Source organism: Neltuma alba, unplaced genomic scaffold (assembly GCF_004799145.2).
Source record: "Neltuma alba isolate B1F8T4 unplaced genomic scaffold, ASM479914v2 tig00007969_pilon, whole genome shotgun sequence".
Taxonomy (NCBI): Eukaryota; Viridiplantae; Streptophyta; class Magnoliopsida; order Fabales; family Fabaceae; genus Neltuma; species Neltuma alba.
The window spans coordinates 8,576-24,055 of NW_021634915.1; the positions used below are offsets into that span (position 1 = coordinate 8,576).

General features: G+C 36.7%; 3 protein-coding genes across 4 annotated transcripts; 1 reads left to right on the forward strand and 2 right to left on the reverse strand.

Annotated features, from left to right (window-relative positions):
• Positions 1–218: 218 nt before the first annotated feature.
• Positions 219–4,566, reverse strand: LOC114753512 (dnaJ protein ERDJ3A-like). The gene is made up of 7 exons (XM_028942193.1): positions 4,395–4,566; positions 3,663–3,718; positions 3,046–3,119; positions 2,374–2,897; positions 1,956–2,294; positions 1,254–1,607; positions 219–597 (listed from the first exon to the last, which is right to left on the reverse strand). The coding sequence occupies exons 1-7, from the start codon at positions 4,485–4,487 to the stop codon at positions 310–312; spliced, it is 1,728 nt and encodes a 575-aa protein (XP_028798026.1). The 5' UTR covers positions 4,488–4,566; the 3' UTR covers positions 219–309.
• A 1,543-nt stretch (positions 4,567–6,109) lies between these two features.
• LOC114753511 (ERBB-3 BINDING PROTEIN 1) lies at positions 6,110–10,640 on the reverse strand. Of its 2 annotated transcripts, none has more exons than XM_028942191.1 (10): positions 10,581–10,640; positions 10,341–10,458; positions 10,100–10,184; positions 9,820–9,969; positions 9,572–9,725; positions 7,221–7,436; positions 7,008–7,144; positions 6,829–6,920; positions 6,560–6,739; positions 6,110–6,466 (listed from the first exon to the last, which is right to left on the reverse strand). In XM_028942191.1, the coding sequence occupies exons 2-10, from the start codon at positions 10,429–10,431 to the stop codon at positions 6,390–6,392; spliced, it is 1,182 nt and encodes a 393-aa protein (XP_028798024.1). In that variant the 5' UTR covers positions 10,432–10,458; positions 10,581–10,640; the 3' UTR covers positions 6,110–6,389. The 2 variants fall into 2 exon arrangements, with proteins under 2 accessions (XP_028798024.1, XP_028798025.1); XM_028942192.1 differs by having other exon boundaries at positions 10,586–10,602.
• A 4,175-nt stretch (positions 10,641–14,815) lies between these two features.
• Positions 14,816–15,213, forward strand: LOC114753514 (em protein H5-like). The gene is made up of 2 exons (XM_028942196.1): positions 14,816–14,933; positions 15,041–15,213. Exons 1-2 carry the CDS (start codon positions 14,816–14,818, stop codon positions 15,211–15,213), a joined length of 291 nt encoding a protein of 96 aa, XP_028798029.1.
• Positions 15,214–15,480: the final 267 nt, after the last annotated feature.

The following is a 15,480-nucleotide window of genomic DNA, read 5'->3' on the forward strand; positions in this document are numbered from 1 at the left end:
TTTTCTTATGTCCATATTAAGTTAATAAATGATGCTTTTATGCAATTTAACATCATATGATGATTTTTTTAAAAGAGGGGGGAAAAAAAAAGGATGCTCTCAAATCTCAAAAACTTCTGTAAAATCTTTTGTTTTAACTTGCTGAAGAACATCTTGCGTCCTAAAAACCGCCCTTGCTAGGAACATCCAGAAATATCTCCACACATTAGGACAAGAAAGGATCAACATAGTGATACTATAGCATATAACTCGATTGAATATGTACATGACATCGTAACACTGCAAAAATCAGTGTCATTGCCTAAAGCTCTACATGAGTACAGGCTTCTCTCTTGTTTCCCTGAACGGTATATCTCCGTTTAGAACTGAGCTGACGAAATTCTCAACTTCCTCTATCGTCATTTCACCCAGAAATGAAGTGAACTTCCTTCTTTTAGGTTTGTAGGCAATCAAGAACATATTTGATGACTTAAATCCGGTTTTATCAAATGCTTTAAGAAAAGAAGGTTGCTTTGTGGCGTCCAAAAGGGCATAGGAAATGGAGTCCTTGGAGCCTGATGCTTGATTTGATTGCCTTGAGAAAGATTTTTGAGAGACCTGAAATTACAAACATGCAAAGTCTGATTAAAAGATTTGGTGGAATAAAGGATTATACATACAGAGAACAAAATTACAGAACAACATTAACAAGCTTCAGGTGGTGCTCCCTTTGGATGCTGTTAAAAAGTCAGAACCATAACCTCCTGCCTTGGTTCTCCAAATTCCTAATTTAATTTAAGGTTCAAATGTAATTTTCAACCTCAAATTTCAAATCTCAGTAACCTATGTAATTACCTTTGATTCAAATCAAGTCAATATGAAAAGAGTTGAGAGCAGTCATCTATTGATAAAGTAATTAAATTAGAAAATCCCTTTGCTAACTAACCCGATGTATTACAGTTTCACTCCCACCCTTAACCTCCCAGTCCACTTCTCAAGGACAAGAAAAGAAGGAAATGACGAGAAAACCCCGAGAAGAAAAGAATTATCTTTTGTTACTTTTGAAAATATGTTTATCTTCTGGTAGGTTTCCTTGATTAAACTGATTCATTACTGAAGTGTAGATATTGCACAAATCAAAAATCTTAGTTGTCTGTGTATTGCTGTTAACAAACATTGAACTAAGAACATCAGGGTAATATATAATTTGTTCCTCTTGGACAAAAAATAATTATAGCCATAGAAAACCATGATTAAATGAAAGATACACTTACCAAAGATAGGATTGTTTGCAGCTTTTCTCTGGCTTTAGAGGATCTAAAGGAACCAATTATGCAGACTGGGGTTCTCTCGCCACAAAGAACATCAAAGTTTGATCGAGAAAGGAATTGTATCTGGCTCTCATCCGAATCAGTGGATGCTTTTTTGGCCTGTCTTGATCCTGCCTTTTTGCTTATTTTTTCAAAACTATCAAGTATATTACTGAGATCATGAACTGCAGATTTTATATCTTTTACGGAAATCCCTGTTTTCAGAATCTGCTTCTCTCCATTAGGTAGCCAACCTATTATGGCCGGGAGCGCATCAACTCCAAGCTTTTTCACTCTTGGATCGGAAACATCATGAACCTGCACATATCAGCCAAAACATTAGATCTCTATTCAAAACAAAAAGAAACAAGAAGCATCGTTTTCCATATAAATTGTTCAATCTTGTCATATCATTTTAGAAAAGTGATCACCATATATATCTTTATTAAGATCAATCAGCCTTCCACAAAAATTCTTAAATTGGATCCCCTTCACCATGCAAGCAGTAGTTAAAACAAAATGTCTGCATACAATTTACTGGGAGCTTTCTGGCCTCTTCCTACTCGCTCAATAGAATTAAATAAAGCAGGACAAAGGGCAAGACCAAACACTACGGGGCAAAATATAGAAACATATAAGGGAGTTTTATAGCCAGCATTAACATACCTGGACATCACTGAAAGTAAAGCGCTTGTGATACAGACCACTAAGAACACGCCAAATTACGGGAGTATCTTTCTTAGCAGACAGAAGCATCACCCCAGGCAACTTTGCAGAAGTTAAAAATTCATCAAGAGAATTCAAGTCAGCTCGCTTTGAAAACCTTGGCAGGTGGTCTTGACAGAAAGCCTTTAAATTCTTAGCAACCAAGTCACCACTGTATTCTACCAAAGAACCCTTTTCATTTCCCTTGTAAGAATAAACAAAAACCCTTGGAAATCTTCGGGGATATGTGCCAAGCTGCTGACACAAAGAGGCCTCCTTTACACAATCAATACTTCCAACCTGTCACATAAAAGAGAAATAAGCCATGAAACTCCAAACAATTATCAAAATAGAAAACAAGAGATAATAATGAATAAACCTTTATAGCTCCTTGCAGTGAACTGTTGACATCCTCTATAATGGATTCAAAGTGTTGGAGCCCCTTCAATGAGGGTGTATACGATAACAAAAGCCAAGTCCTGCCTTGATCAACTATTTCCTTTTTGAAGATTTGGGAATTTATGGTTCCAAAACTTTTACCGGAACTCTTGGGTCCAGATTGAGAACCAGTTGAACCGCCAAAACCACCAAACCGATTCCCACCACCATGTCCTCCACCACCAAAAAAACTACCAAAAAGGTCATCCAAACCAAATCCAAAAGAACTAGGACCACCAGACCCGCCAAAGGAGAAGGAGAATGAATGAGAACCTCCCTGCCCACCCATATCCTGCCATTGTCCGGGTTTGAAGTTAAACTGACTTTGTCCTGGTCCACCACCTGTGAAATAAGTATATCCACCCTGATCCCCAGGATGACCAGCTCCAAATCCAGGATTGCCTTTCTCGTCACCGTACATGTCATAATTCTTCCTTTTCTCTTCATCTGACAAAATCTCATACGCTGTGAAAGGAAAGGGGGAAAAAGAGGCAAGCACGTGAGCATCTCAAATAAGAAATAAAATGAAGCTAGGCATTCAAAATATCATGTCACAGGAAGCAGCGGGTGTATTTGTGCACATGGGGCAGAGGAAGCGAGCAATTTTATTTACCATTATTGATCTGAGAAAACTTCTCCTGTGCACCCTTGCTTTTGTTCTTGTCCGGGTGATACTGCAGAGAGAGCCTACATAACAAAATAAGAGCAATGAACAAAAAATGCTTGTCTAGTCAATGATATCGATTTGCCATTTTAAAGGCAAAACCTCCACATTAAAATTCTTTCCAACATTAAACTAAATCCAGCTTATTTTGGCTGATACTAAACGTAGTGAGCTATACAGATTTAAGATAACATCACTTTAAAAACACATATTAAACATCCACCCTTATTGATGACAATCATAACAACAGTACCGATTTCAATAAGCACTATGAAATATCCTATTCTTCTCCAAGTTTCTTTTTGTGCACTAAAGTAAGCACGTATTAATATTTTGCATGCTTTCTGATGAGTGAATCTTTTGGGTTGGTATATCGATGAAGGTATCCATATTACGCCACTATTTCTATTTTAAAGAAAGCTTGCTTGTATTTGCAGCAATATGAAAGACGCTAACATTTTCATATATGAGCTTTTAGAAAACACTCATCAATGAAGCACAATCAGTTGCAGAAATATAGAGGAGAGTCTTGCTTGTGACAACAAACAATAATTTAGAAGACATACTTGTGGAAAGCCTTCTGAATTTCCCGTTGACTTGCATTTTTATCAACCCCAAGGACCTGGTAAAACCAAATATGTGCAATTTAGTATATGCTCCTGTACAACAATAATTAAATAAGAATTCATAACAAGGAAAAAAAAGTAATTAAAATGCGAGACTATGTTGCCATCTTGCTTGATGATTACTTTTAAAAAAAAAAAAAGAATTTATAAGATAATCCTTAACCGAAAACCTAACTCTTAGAGCATGCTTAGCAGTGGTTTTTGGTTGAGATGAAAATCATGTTCAGGCAAAATATAATTTCTTTTCCTTAACAAATTAAACGCCACATTAATATGCATTATTCAAAAGACCTAAACCTGGTCATGCAAAAGAGCTATTTACATAAAACTAAGCTAGAATTTCCAAGTAAAGACTACTCAAAATTAACCCATTAAAACTGTTTATCTCAGTCAAGCTCACCGCAAGCCGACTTTAAGAACGCGTATCCATCAATCATGCTAGTATAAGAACACATGTTCACTATCTCGCCAATTATCCTTAGACATTCAAACAATAAACCCCAAATTCGACAGCTTTCCACCCCTCAAAATCTAGAATTCACAATCCCCAATCGGGATCAAGCCTCATTACTAAACCGTGATCATTCCATCATCGTTATAGCCGATGTCGACTTCTCCAATCACTTCATCGACGGTAGCATAGTATTCTGCTTCAAGACAACAAGCACTTACCTTGTAAGGATCGATAGTTTTCGCGTGCAAGCTTGCATGAAAACCCATAAAGGTCATAAAGATTATCCATAAACATAAATGCCGGCTCTTCATACTCCAACCAAAGTTTCGCTAATAAGATATTGTTGTCCGAAGAGTGTGAAATTTGAACGAGAGAATTGGATTTGGGTATCGGAAAGATCCTTTTTGTTTTTTTCCGCCTGAAGAACAGAAACGAATATTGAGGTTCGATAAATAGGTTCGCCGTTCGCGGGAACTGCAAATCCAGATGCTTCGAGGTTAAGGCCGTTAAATACACGTGGCAACTTATGGTGCCAACACGCATATTGACCAATCAGATTTTAGGAATTGTCTGATTGGGAGGTAGCGCGCGCGTCGGGGAACATCATGAAACGGCTGCATTAAGTTGCTTTTTTTTTTTTTGGGATAGAGAAAGGGGAGGTTTTTTTTTTTAATAGAGAAAGGGCCGTAAGCCCAAAACATCAAAGTAAAGACATGATCACAACAAAACTCAAAAACTTAGCCCGCCTCCCTCCAAGTCCATGCCTGTCTGTCAAACTCGAAAGCTTCTGCCACTTGTCCAGGCATGTCGGGATCCATTCATCATCACCAACATATTGAAATCAAAGCCCAGGGGATATACCAAGAGAAGTTGAGTCTAGCAGAAAAAGATTAGTTTCTCACAACTTGATGAATCACAATTCGAGTTCTCGTTAAAAGATGTGTAAATGGATGATTTTTGTCATTAAGTGTTTTTAAACATTCTAATCAAGTACTTTTTATCTATATATGAGTTAATTAAAATTAATTATTTTTCTAAAATTTTAAACTTGTTTTTAATAAAATTTAATGATTAGAAGAGTTAGGCTAATTAATTGAATTTTTTTATAATTAATTAAAAAATTAATATTCTAAACAAAAACATATTTTGTTAAAAAATATTTAACGAGTTCTTTTTATTTCTTATTGCAAAAATGATAAAAAGTCCTCTTCATTGGAATGATAAGAAAGAGAACGTAATTCTAACAGTAATATTTCTATGGTTTTACCAGTGTTCAATAAAATTATTGGCCACCAATGGTCTAATGCTAGAACTCTCTTTCAAGTTTTATCATTGTGTGTGTGTGTGTGTCTCCATCAGGGTACACTACGAGTAGGGGTGTGCCTTCCCTCACCTATGGAAAGGGCACGTTTAAATAAATTATCCCTTTCAAAAAAAGGTTTAATCATATCATGTTAATTCTCATAATGTTAAATAACTGTATGTATAGATATAAGTTCATGTTATGTTAAATACACTTCCCGTTCTAAATACAAAAACTTTCTTATAGTGTAATTTACACTAAAAAAAACAGATATATGTATCGATATCATGTTACGTTAAATATCATATATGTACAATAGATACAAGTTTAATCACATCATGTTAATTCATAAAACTTATTCTCCATGGTCTCCCATTGCGGAACCCAGTTACAAAGTGCTAAATAACCAAGTTTTTGTTCGTTTGTTTTTTTTTTCCTCGTTTATTGAAACAAATAGAATTGCTCGGATGCCGAGCATTTTTTCCTGATTATATATATTTGAGGCCTAAAGTAAATAAATTCAGGGCAACTGAGGTTACAGTTATTGTTCTCTTTCACATTACTATTCAGTGACCATTGCCTTGAGCTTCTCGTTTTGTTAATTATGAGGTCCCTTGATAAGCTTAGCTGGGTCTCCATAATGCATTCATATCAGAAACTATTTTCAGCTTCAAAGACCTATCAAAGTATTTTTCCAACACCATGCAGTTAAATAGCGTGCTCAAGCGCGCATGGCATTTGGGTCAACGAATGAACAACTGAATTGTGCATAAAGAAGTTAACATCAGAATCGATGTCTAAACTCTGAACACTATTACTAATAAACTCATATCCAAACAAATACAATTTGGTGAACAATGTACCAAAATTGAGAGGTCATATGGGAGAGGAAAGAAGGAAAGGAAGAGACTCAATCTTGAGACTCCGCACCATTTGTTGCCTCCATGGACTCACCTGCCGGCTCATCTGCCTTGTCACCTTTTTTACCTGCAACCAATTAGCTTAGCAATGTTATTATTCTATTCATATTGATTAGGCAAATGATGAATCTCGGCATGAAGATTCAAGCTTCCAGTCTACCTTTCTTTTTCTTTCCACCACCTTTCTTCTTTGTTTTTGTGCCCAAGGCTAGCCATGCCTTGATTTCAGGATCATCTATTGTCTTTGTGGGCCGCAATTCCTGGAGAGGATGAGAGGTGATACGATCCGATCCATTGGGCATCAGCAAGACTGTGAATTTGATGTGTGCAACAAAATCACCTGAAAATAGTGTGATATTGTGCAATATTAGCAAGCAACACAGAATTCCAATACTTATTGGGATCTAATCATTCAGCTGGCAATTTTACCAGGCTTTTCATGAAGAACAGGATACGGCTGCAAGAGTTCGTGGTTCATACATTCCACCAATCCCAATCGAGCTCTTTTCTCTTCCAAAGCCCTAGCATATGGTAAATAATGTCAAGTGGTGTGAAAGAAATAGATTTAAAATGCAAAAAGTTGAACAGGATAATGAAAACATTATTACCTGGCAGTGAACGGCATAATTGGAAATTTTTGGCTTATTTCACTGAAAATGAACCTAGATGCTTTCATCTTCAAGTGATAATTCTTGTCAACAGCCCTCTTATAGATAGTTGTCTGCTTCTCATCCAGCAGCTTAGGCTGCAAGTGACGTGCGTAAGCTATTCATAAGAGCTGCAGCATTATGCTGTCAAATGAATTAGTAAAAATTTCATACCTTGCCTTCTCCAGTGCTAGCTGCTATATCAATAGCATAAACTTCATTCTCTTCAAACTCTGCATCATCGACCCTTGTTTCTGGATTAGACACACTCAGCACAACCTTATTCCCGTCTATAACAAACTGCTTCATTTGGTGGCTAAGAACACCTTCAACAATTTTACAATCATAAGCAGCAGCAACCTTCTGAATTGCATCAGTCACATCCTTGTTCTGTCAGGCAAAAAGACATTGATTAACAACTCCATCATGAACTGCTGTATCGTTACACTAAGCACAATAATTACTATTAGACAGCTTTTCACAAAAGAGTATAGGTTGAACAAGTGGGAGAGTAATGGCATACTGCAAGCATCAAGTCATTTGATTATGAGATTGAATATCCATATAGCACAGTAGCTACCATAGACAGATGTACTGACAATATGTGTCAGCACAACCATGACATTTTTTAGCCAGTTTCCATTCAGGCAACAGGGAAAGGAGAAAGCTAAAGTGATATCAATTATCACAGCCAATTTGCCATTATTAAAGCTTTAACACATTATATTTATCTTAAATTACATTTAACAACTAGACAATGAAATTCTAAGTTCAAACTATTTTCTTCACATAATTTAAGGGTATTAGTTTGATTGTTATAGCATATTGGCTCCAAGAAACAAGGGTACTGACAATTGACAAGTCAGGACAACCATAAATTTGATTCATCAGCCAAATTTGATCTAGGCACAGGGAAAGGAGGAAACCAATATTGCATTGAAAACCTCGGCAAAGTTGCCATTTAAACTTTTATGATAAAATGCCATATACATTTTGAACATGCACCAGTGAAACCACAAAAGCTGCAACTTATTTCTAAATTAACACAAAACAAATGCCACAAGCAAATCTTCTAGTATTGTGCATTGTAAGGTGTTGGCTGCAAGAAGCAATGATACTGACAATAGACAAATCAGCAAAATCACGAAACAAAATTTGTTCAGCCAATTACAATTTAGGCAACAGGGAAAGGAGGAAACCAATATGGCATCGATAACCTCGGCAAAGTTGCCACTAATAAAACATTTATTCAACTAAAAGTTCATCATTTTAAACCACAAGAGTTGCTACTCAGTCTAAATTAAAACAACTCAAATTCCATGTGTAAATCATTATATATAGAATTGTCTAGTGTAAGATGTTGGCTGCAATAAGCAGTTATACTGATAAAAGACAAATCAGCAGAACCACAAAACTAAATTTTTTTAGCCATTTATAATTTAGGCAACAGGGAAAGGAGGAAACAATATGGTATTGATAGCCTCGGCAAAGTTGCCATCAATGAGACATATCCTTGCAATTAAAGGTACACTGTTTTGAAGTTTGAACTGCAAAAGCTGCAAATTTATTCTAGAATTAATGAAATTGATACACAGACAAACATATAAAGGTAAATCATATCTACAACAAATTCTATCATTTTTGCAACGAGAAAAAGACACTGAATTTGCAATTCTTTTTAACTACCCAAGAAACATAAATATGGAGAAGTGCATCAATAAAAGCCAACAACTGAGCATCTAAACAAAGGATTGCATCGGGCATAACAGATACCCTATCAGAGTAACTATGACATAAGCCGCACTTGGACAATGTCCATAGCTTTTTAGGAGATGTTCATCATATAGGGTCAAAAAGTAATGTTTAGAAGCTTCTAATTCTGTGCGCTCGTATTTATAAAAATTGAGCTTATCTCCATAGGCCATGAAACTCAGATAAAAAAAGGCATGGACCACAGAGTACACTTACCAGACCCCAAAAAAAAAAAAAAAAAAAAAACCCAACATGATATAACTAAAAACTTGAATAAATTGATTTTCCCCACAGGCTGCCTCTGCGCGCTCATATTTATAAGCATTGAGCTTATCTCCATCGGCCATGAAACTAATAGATAAAAACAGGCATGGAGCACAGAGTACACTTGATAGATAAATAAAACTACCAATGAAATATTGATTTTCCCCACAGCCTGCCAAATGCAAGCAAAATCAAAGCAAATACTTCATGAATTTGAAGAATTCATCATAAAGGAATCCTAAGTGCTGGAGGAAAAACCAGGATGACCTCTATCAGTGTAACTATGACAATGAAGCTTCATAGGAGTTTATCCATAGCTCAAGGTAGTTTTTTCATCATTTAGAGATCAAACACTATAGAAAGAACAAGGAGGAAAACTATATCCAGATAATACACATGGAATGACCAGTAGCTAATATTTACAGACAGGAGAGATGGCGGAACAGAGAGAACAGCGTCATAATATTTACAAATACAGTTGCAAGATAAAAGATCGGATACATAATTACCTTTTTCCCTGGTCTTACAAGCCTCAAGGCCACTTCAGCAGCAGTATTAGCAGCTGCAATGGCATCAGCTGCCCTTCCTGTAACCGGCCCTTCCTGAAGAACAAACGTATGTGCCACAACAGCAATAAACCCATCTATATGGCACCCCATGTCGCTACGTTCAACCAAAGAAACCATTAAGATAGAAATAGCAAAAGCTTCGCCCATTCCTTCAATTTTGATAAGAGAAATATGCCTTGGAGTCTTACATTTTCACCATATCACCTTCTTCCAACACTGTCTCATCACTGGCGAGGGGTGAGAAATGACAGACTGTATTGTTCACAGATATGCAAGTTGGGAACGCAACGCCTTTCTCAATCTTCCTCTTCACGTTCTTGTACATGTTACCAGTTTGCCTTCATAAAAAAGGGGGCACATCCCATAAGCTAAAAATCATAGAAAACAAATATAGAGATTATACATTCAGAGACAAATCCAACACTATGTATGCTGCAATATCCAACGGGACGAGCAATAAAAACTTACTCTCTAATGAATGCATCCCCCTTCTCGCATAAGTCTACAATCTTGGCCTTCGGCTTACATTCTGAAACAACTAGTTGCAAAGCCTCTGCAAAGTGTACCCGTCAGTTATCAGTATCAATTTTTTCCAGGAAACAAAAATACACGGAACCGACTACGAAGCTGCATTTTTGCTTAAACAGGTAAACAAAAACAAAATTAGCCCGTGAAGATAGAGAATAGAAACAGAGAATGAGGAACACACTGTTGACGATCTCAGCCGCGCTCTTGTATTTTGTGACGACTTCAGAAGAAGAGAGATCCAGCTCCTTCTCCTCCCTTTCATCATCCGACATGGTATCTCAAATACTGAATCCCTGCAACTTCAGAAAACAAGGAAAAAAGGGGGAAAATCAATCTTTTATCTCGTTGGAATCAGAATCAGGCTATCATAAAAACAAGGAACAATGAAAGCAGGTGAAATGAGGTTTGCAGTGTGAGTCACCTTACAGAGTTAGATTGACGGCGATGTTTATCCTAGTTATTGAGTGAGGAAGGGTGCAAGCAAAGTTGAAAAAAGAGGGAAAGCCGAGAAATTGGTGGCTCGCTCCAACTAGGGTTACAAGTGACTACAGAGCCAACGTTGGCTTATATAGAATTCATCCTTCGAACGCCCAAGAGCTTATCTCAACTCTTTTTTGAAAAAAGTCAACAATTTTTAACACTTCCCCCTCTAGTGCGCTCACCACCAGCCACGTTGGCCTCACCACCAGCCACCAGAGTCCAGGACCAGGTTGGATCATAAGCAGAATATTTGGACATTTCTGTCCTTACCCCATACGTACGAATAATGATCTTGGAAGTTGCATAGAATTTCTGGATTTTCTGTAAATCAATAATTATGTATGAGTATCAATTATAAATATGTGTGTGCACATGTTGATTGACAAAAGTATGGAAAATGATCACTTCCCTGTTGATAAGAAAATATGTCCGTTGGTCACTGATAAAATATGCAATTCAAGACATATTATTATTACGGCAAAAAAAAAATCAAGGCATATTACTTGTGATTACTAGGAATCCTAAAAATTAAAATTATATTCACATGTGAAAATAAGTTATAATTGATCACTTAAAAAATTATTTATCTTTTGTAAAATTAAATTGTGATCCTTCCATATAACTTGATGTTTTCAGCCATTGCCATCTGAAAAATTCCAGCAACATTTGAAACAAATTATATCATAATTATGAGGATTAGGATTAAGGAACAATAAGGGGTGGTTCAGGTGGAAATTAACCATAATTTAAAAAGAATTTACAGCATACGAAATTAATATGTGAGAAGAATTTTATATCGACTTATGTGAAAATACTTTTTAAAAAATATTTTACCCAAACCAAACACCCCCTACGCGTATAATGTACTTTCTGACGGCTGAATTTTATTATTCTAACAAATTTGCATTTAAAGTTTTTGCTTGTGAGACCAATGCAGCGATTTAATTCATTTCATGACCAACAAAATTTCAAATCCAAATTTAACATTTTTAGTCCATTTGTGCCCAGACGTGTTGGGGACTTTTCAATTTTGAGGCCTCAACCAAATTGTAAATGGGCTTAGGGTGTATCCGGGGGGGGGGGGGGAATCTCCTTGAAATATGTGAATCCCAGAAGCATGACCCGAAATGTTGTGTTCTCACTGCAATATCTACTTTTTTTTCCTTCAATTCGTGACGGAGACATGAGGAAGAAGGCCTACTCTATAATTTGTAAATACTAAGATTCGCCACAAAATTTTCTTAAGTTTGGTTCAACACATGTAGAGTTCACAACGTCAAGATAAATAACGTGTCCATTTCTTTTTCTTTTTTTGGTGACCATCTTGTCCATTTCTCTTTCTAATTCAAACTGCACATAAAATGCCACTTCTCAGTTTGGATTAATATAATTTTAGTCATTTAAATTTGTCTTCATTTTTTTTAATAACACTTTCATTTTGTTATTAATCTCTTAAACTTCAAATTATAAGCTTTGATTTTAGAGGTAAAATAGTCTAAATTTTTATTTTTATTAAATTATAAGACTAATATTTTAAAAAAAAAATTGAGAGGATCAAAATCAAAATGAAAATAAATTTAACACACCAAATATTGTATTAACTTGTAAAATTATCCGTGTCGTGGATTTTTATACTGTAGCACTGGTTCTTTTCCAATCATGCCTCAGCAACATGACTTGGGAAATCAATGTAACCAAAGCCGGAAAAAGTTAACGATGTTGGAGAGACAAATCCCACATTCTAAAGTAATAAGAGATATAAAATATTAAAATGCGTATAAGCTTCTAATTATCCCAATCAATCAAATACAAAGTTATTTCAGTGACACGGAAAAGCGCAAAGACGGTACCAAATTAAAGTCAATGAACAACAACAACGACAACAGTGAATAGAGAGCCATAAGGCCCGCGTTGATGAAAGGAAATGGCCGATGGGGAGCTTTCAAATGATGACCAAAGCTAAAACTGATGCAGAACCTGCGAGCAGAGCTATGATAATGAGTGTTAGAATGTGAGGAAGGCGAGTGTTCTGGAGAGGCAGCTGGACAAGAACTGTTCTGATCACCAACGTTAGATGGTAAAGAACAATAATCAGAACCAGAAACATCATCATAAGTTTAACGTGCTGCTTTTTGAACAGAGGGTTCGCTTCTGTGTCTATCGCGTTCTTGGCTGCAAGTAAGGCAATCAACACCGTCGAGAATTTGTCCATGATCTCTCGTAATTCTTTGAAGAGTTTGACCACTTGCTCCCTGAGCATATTCATTCAGAAAATCTTTAGAAATCTCAGACAGAAAGACGGTAAAGATCTAAATTTGTTAAATGAAACTGAAAACAGAGCAACTATGTTCAATGACAGCATCTGTATCTTGCCTATCTGTAGCATAAATATATGTTAAGCAAACACAAGATATTCCTGTTTTCTTCAAGAAAATTCTACGGGAGAAAAAAATCAGTCATCTCATGGAAATGTTGAACATGATTCCTTGCCTATGATGCAGAGAAGCCCAGATTTCAGTCACAATCGCCAAAATGGTTAACGGGAACATAAAACAGAAAGGCATGAGTGAGAGAAGAAGCATGTAAAAGCAGAGGAGGAGGATGAAGAGTGAAAGATGATATAGAAAACACAAATCTCAGTTGCAGTCTCGACAAGATCAACAAGAATAGAAAACGGAGAATGATGGAGTGAGAGAAGAAGCATGTAAAAAAAGAGCACGATGAAATGTATATCAGCTTCTTGCATAGTTTTGTAAATCTGACACTGCGTACCTCATTGAAGCAGAACTAGCAGAAACAAAGGGAATGGCTGGTTCTGGTTTTTGTGTCTGGCAGAATAGAATGAAGACGCTGGAGGCTGCCCCATCTTATAGAAAGAGGGTTGGGTTGGGGGGGGGGGGGGGGGAGTGAAAGGAAGTCCAAGGTGGACGGATTTCTCTGCATTTTCTGAGTGGGGCCTGATTCCGAGTTTCTTTTTTCCTTTTTTTTTGGGGCGGGGGGGTATTAAACGTTTTAAACGCCTCGGGTTTGAAGTTTAATACGTCTCCAGGCGAAACGCTTGCTCCACTCGTCTTTTTTCTTCTTAGGAGGGACGAACCAATGGTATGTTTTGATCTTTGACCATTTAGAATCTCATTCCCACCTGCACGGAGACGTAACACACAAATCAATTCGCAAGCAGATTAAAAATTAAAAAAAAAATCATTTGATGAAATTGGAAAAACTGCCCCAATGGCTTGATAAATTTTTATGGCCATATATATATATTTGATACTCTCCAAAATTTTGTACGCATAGAGCACGACTATTCTAATTTAGCTCCTCTTCATTGATAAAATTGCCAATGGGAGACTTTCCCCAATTTTTTTCAATTATTTTATCTAATTCAATTCGCAATTTTTTTTAATTACTACTTATTCTATGATCCTTAATATGAGAGCCAATTAAAAATTAAATTTGATTCTAAACATAAGATTTTAAAGTCACTTCATTTTTTTAATTTATAATTTTTTTAAAATATTATTATTGATTGTAAGGGTATTCCACCAAGAATAATTAAAGCTGGTATTTTAAAAAAATTAACACAATTTATTATAAATGATCAATTCAACTAATATTTTTAATATTCTTAAATTAGTAACATAACTCTTATATAAACTGTATGAGGCAGTAGCCCTCAATTGAGCTTTCTCCTGAACTAAAATGAGAGATATATAACCATCAAGTCTTGATTTAATGTTGTCGATCGACAATTTTTTTTTTAGTTCTTTTAAAAAAATAATTTATAACTCGCTTCTTTTTAGCATAATTTGATGTTTAAATATTCTTCATTTTGAGGAAGATTCGCTTGAAACAACCTAAGTATTAAGCTCCTCTCACTTCCCCCGGGAGACCGAGAAATCAATGTATTGGTTTGATTGATGTGGTACGTGTCATTCTCTGCTGTGTCACCGAATGAAGCCACCTCCGTGGCAGCGTTCGCCCACCTCTTCTGCCACGTGGCATCATTATAAGGACTAGCGTGTCAACATCCACCTTCGCCTCCTCCATCGTCTCTCCACCATAAAAATCGCACACTTCCTCAATCAACTCGTCACAAAACAGGGAATTCACATCAAATAACTCTTTGCATCAGTCATCTCTCGTACGTGTTACTCAGAAGAAGAAGAAGAAGAAATGTCGTCGTCGCAACAACATCGAGCTGAGCTTGACCAGAGGGCCAGGCAAGGAGAGACCGTCGTCCCCGGCGGCACCGGCGGCAAGAGCCTCGAGGCTCAGGAACACTTAGCTGAAGGCACATATATACATACATAATAATATCCTTCTCCTATATATATTTCTTTGAACAGTAGTTTTGTTTAGTGTATATAACTGAGTAGATTTGGATGTTTAATTATGAAGGGAGGCAGCGAGGAGGGCAGACGAGGAAGGAGCAGCTGGGGACAGAAGGGTTTCAGGAGATGGGACGCAAAGGAGGACTGAGCACCATGGACAGGTCTGGAGGAGAGCGAGCTGAAGAAGAAGGCATCTCCATTGACGACTCCAAGTTCACTACCAGAAACCATAACCAGTAGTAGACAGAAACTTACCATGCACGCATATTTCATATACGTGTATCGTCGGTGATGTTCCTGCTGCGTTTTTATATGGTACTAATAGTTAGTTACTGTTGGAGGTTGTAGGTTGTAGGACTAGTAAGTTTGTGGCTGTTTTTGTTGTACTACTATAGGACATCTTCCGTTGCTGTAATGTTTTAGGGTTAATTTTAGGTTTCGCTTGTGACTTCTGCTATGACCATACGTGTGTGTCTGACGGGAATGGAGACAACGCCTAGCTATGTT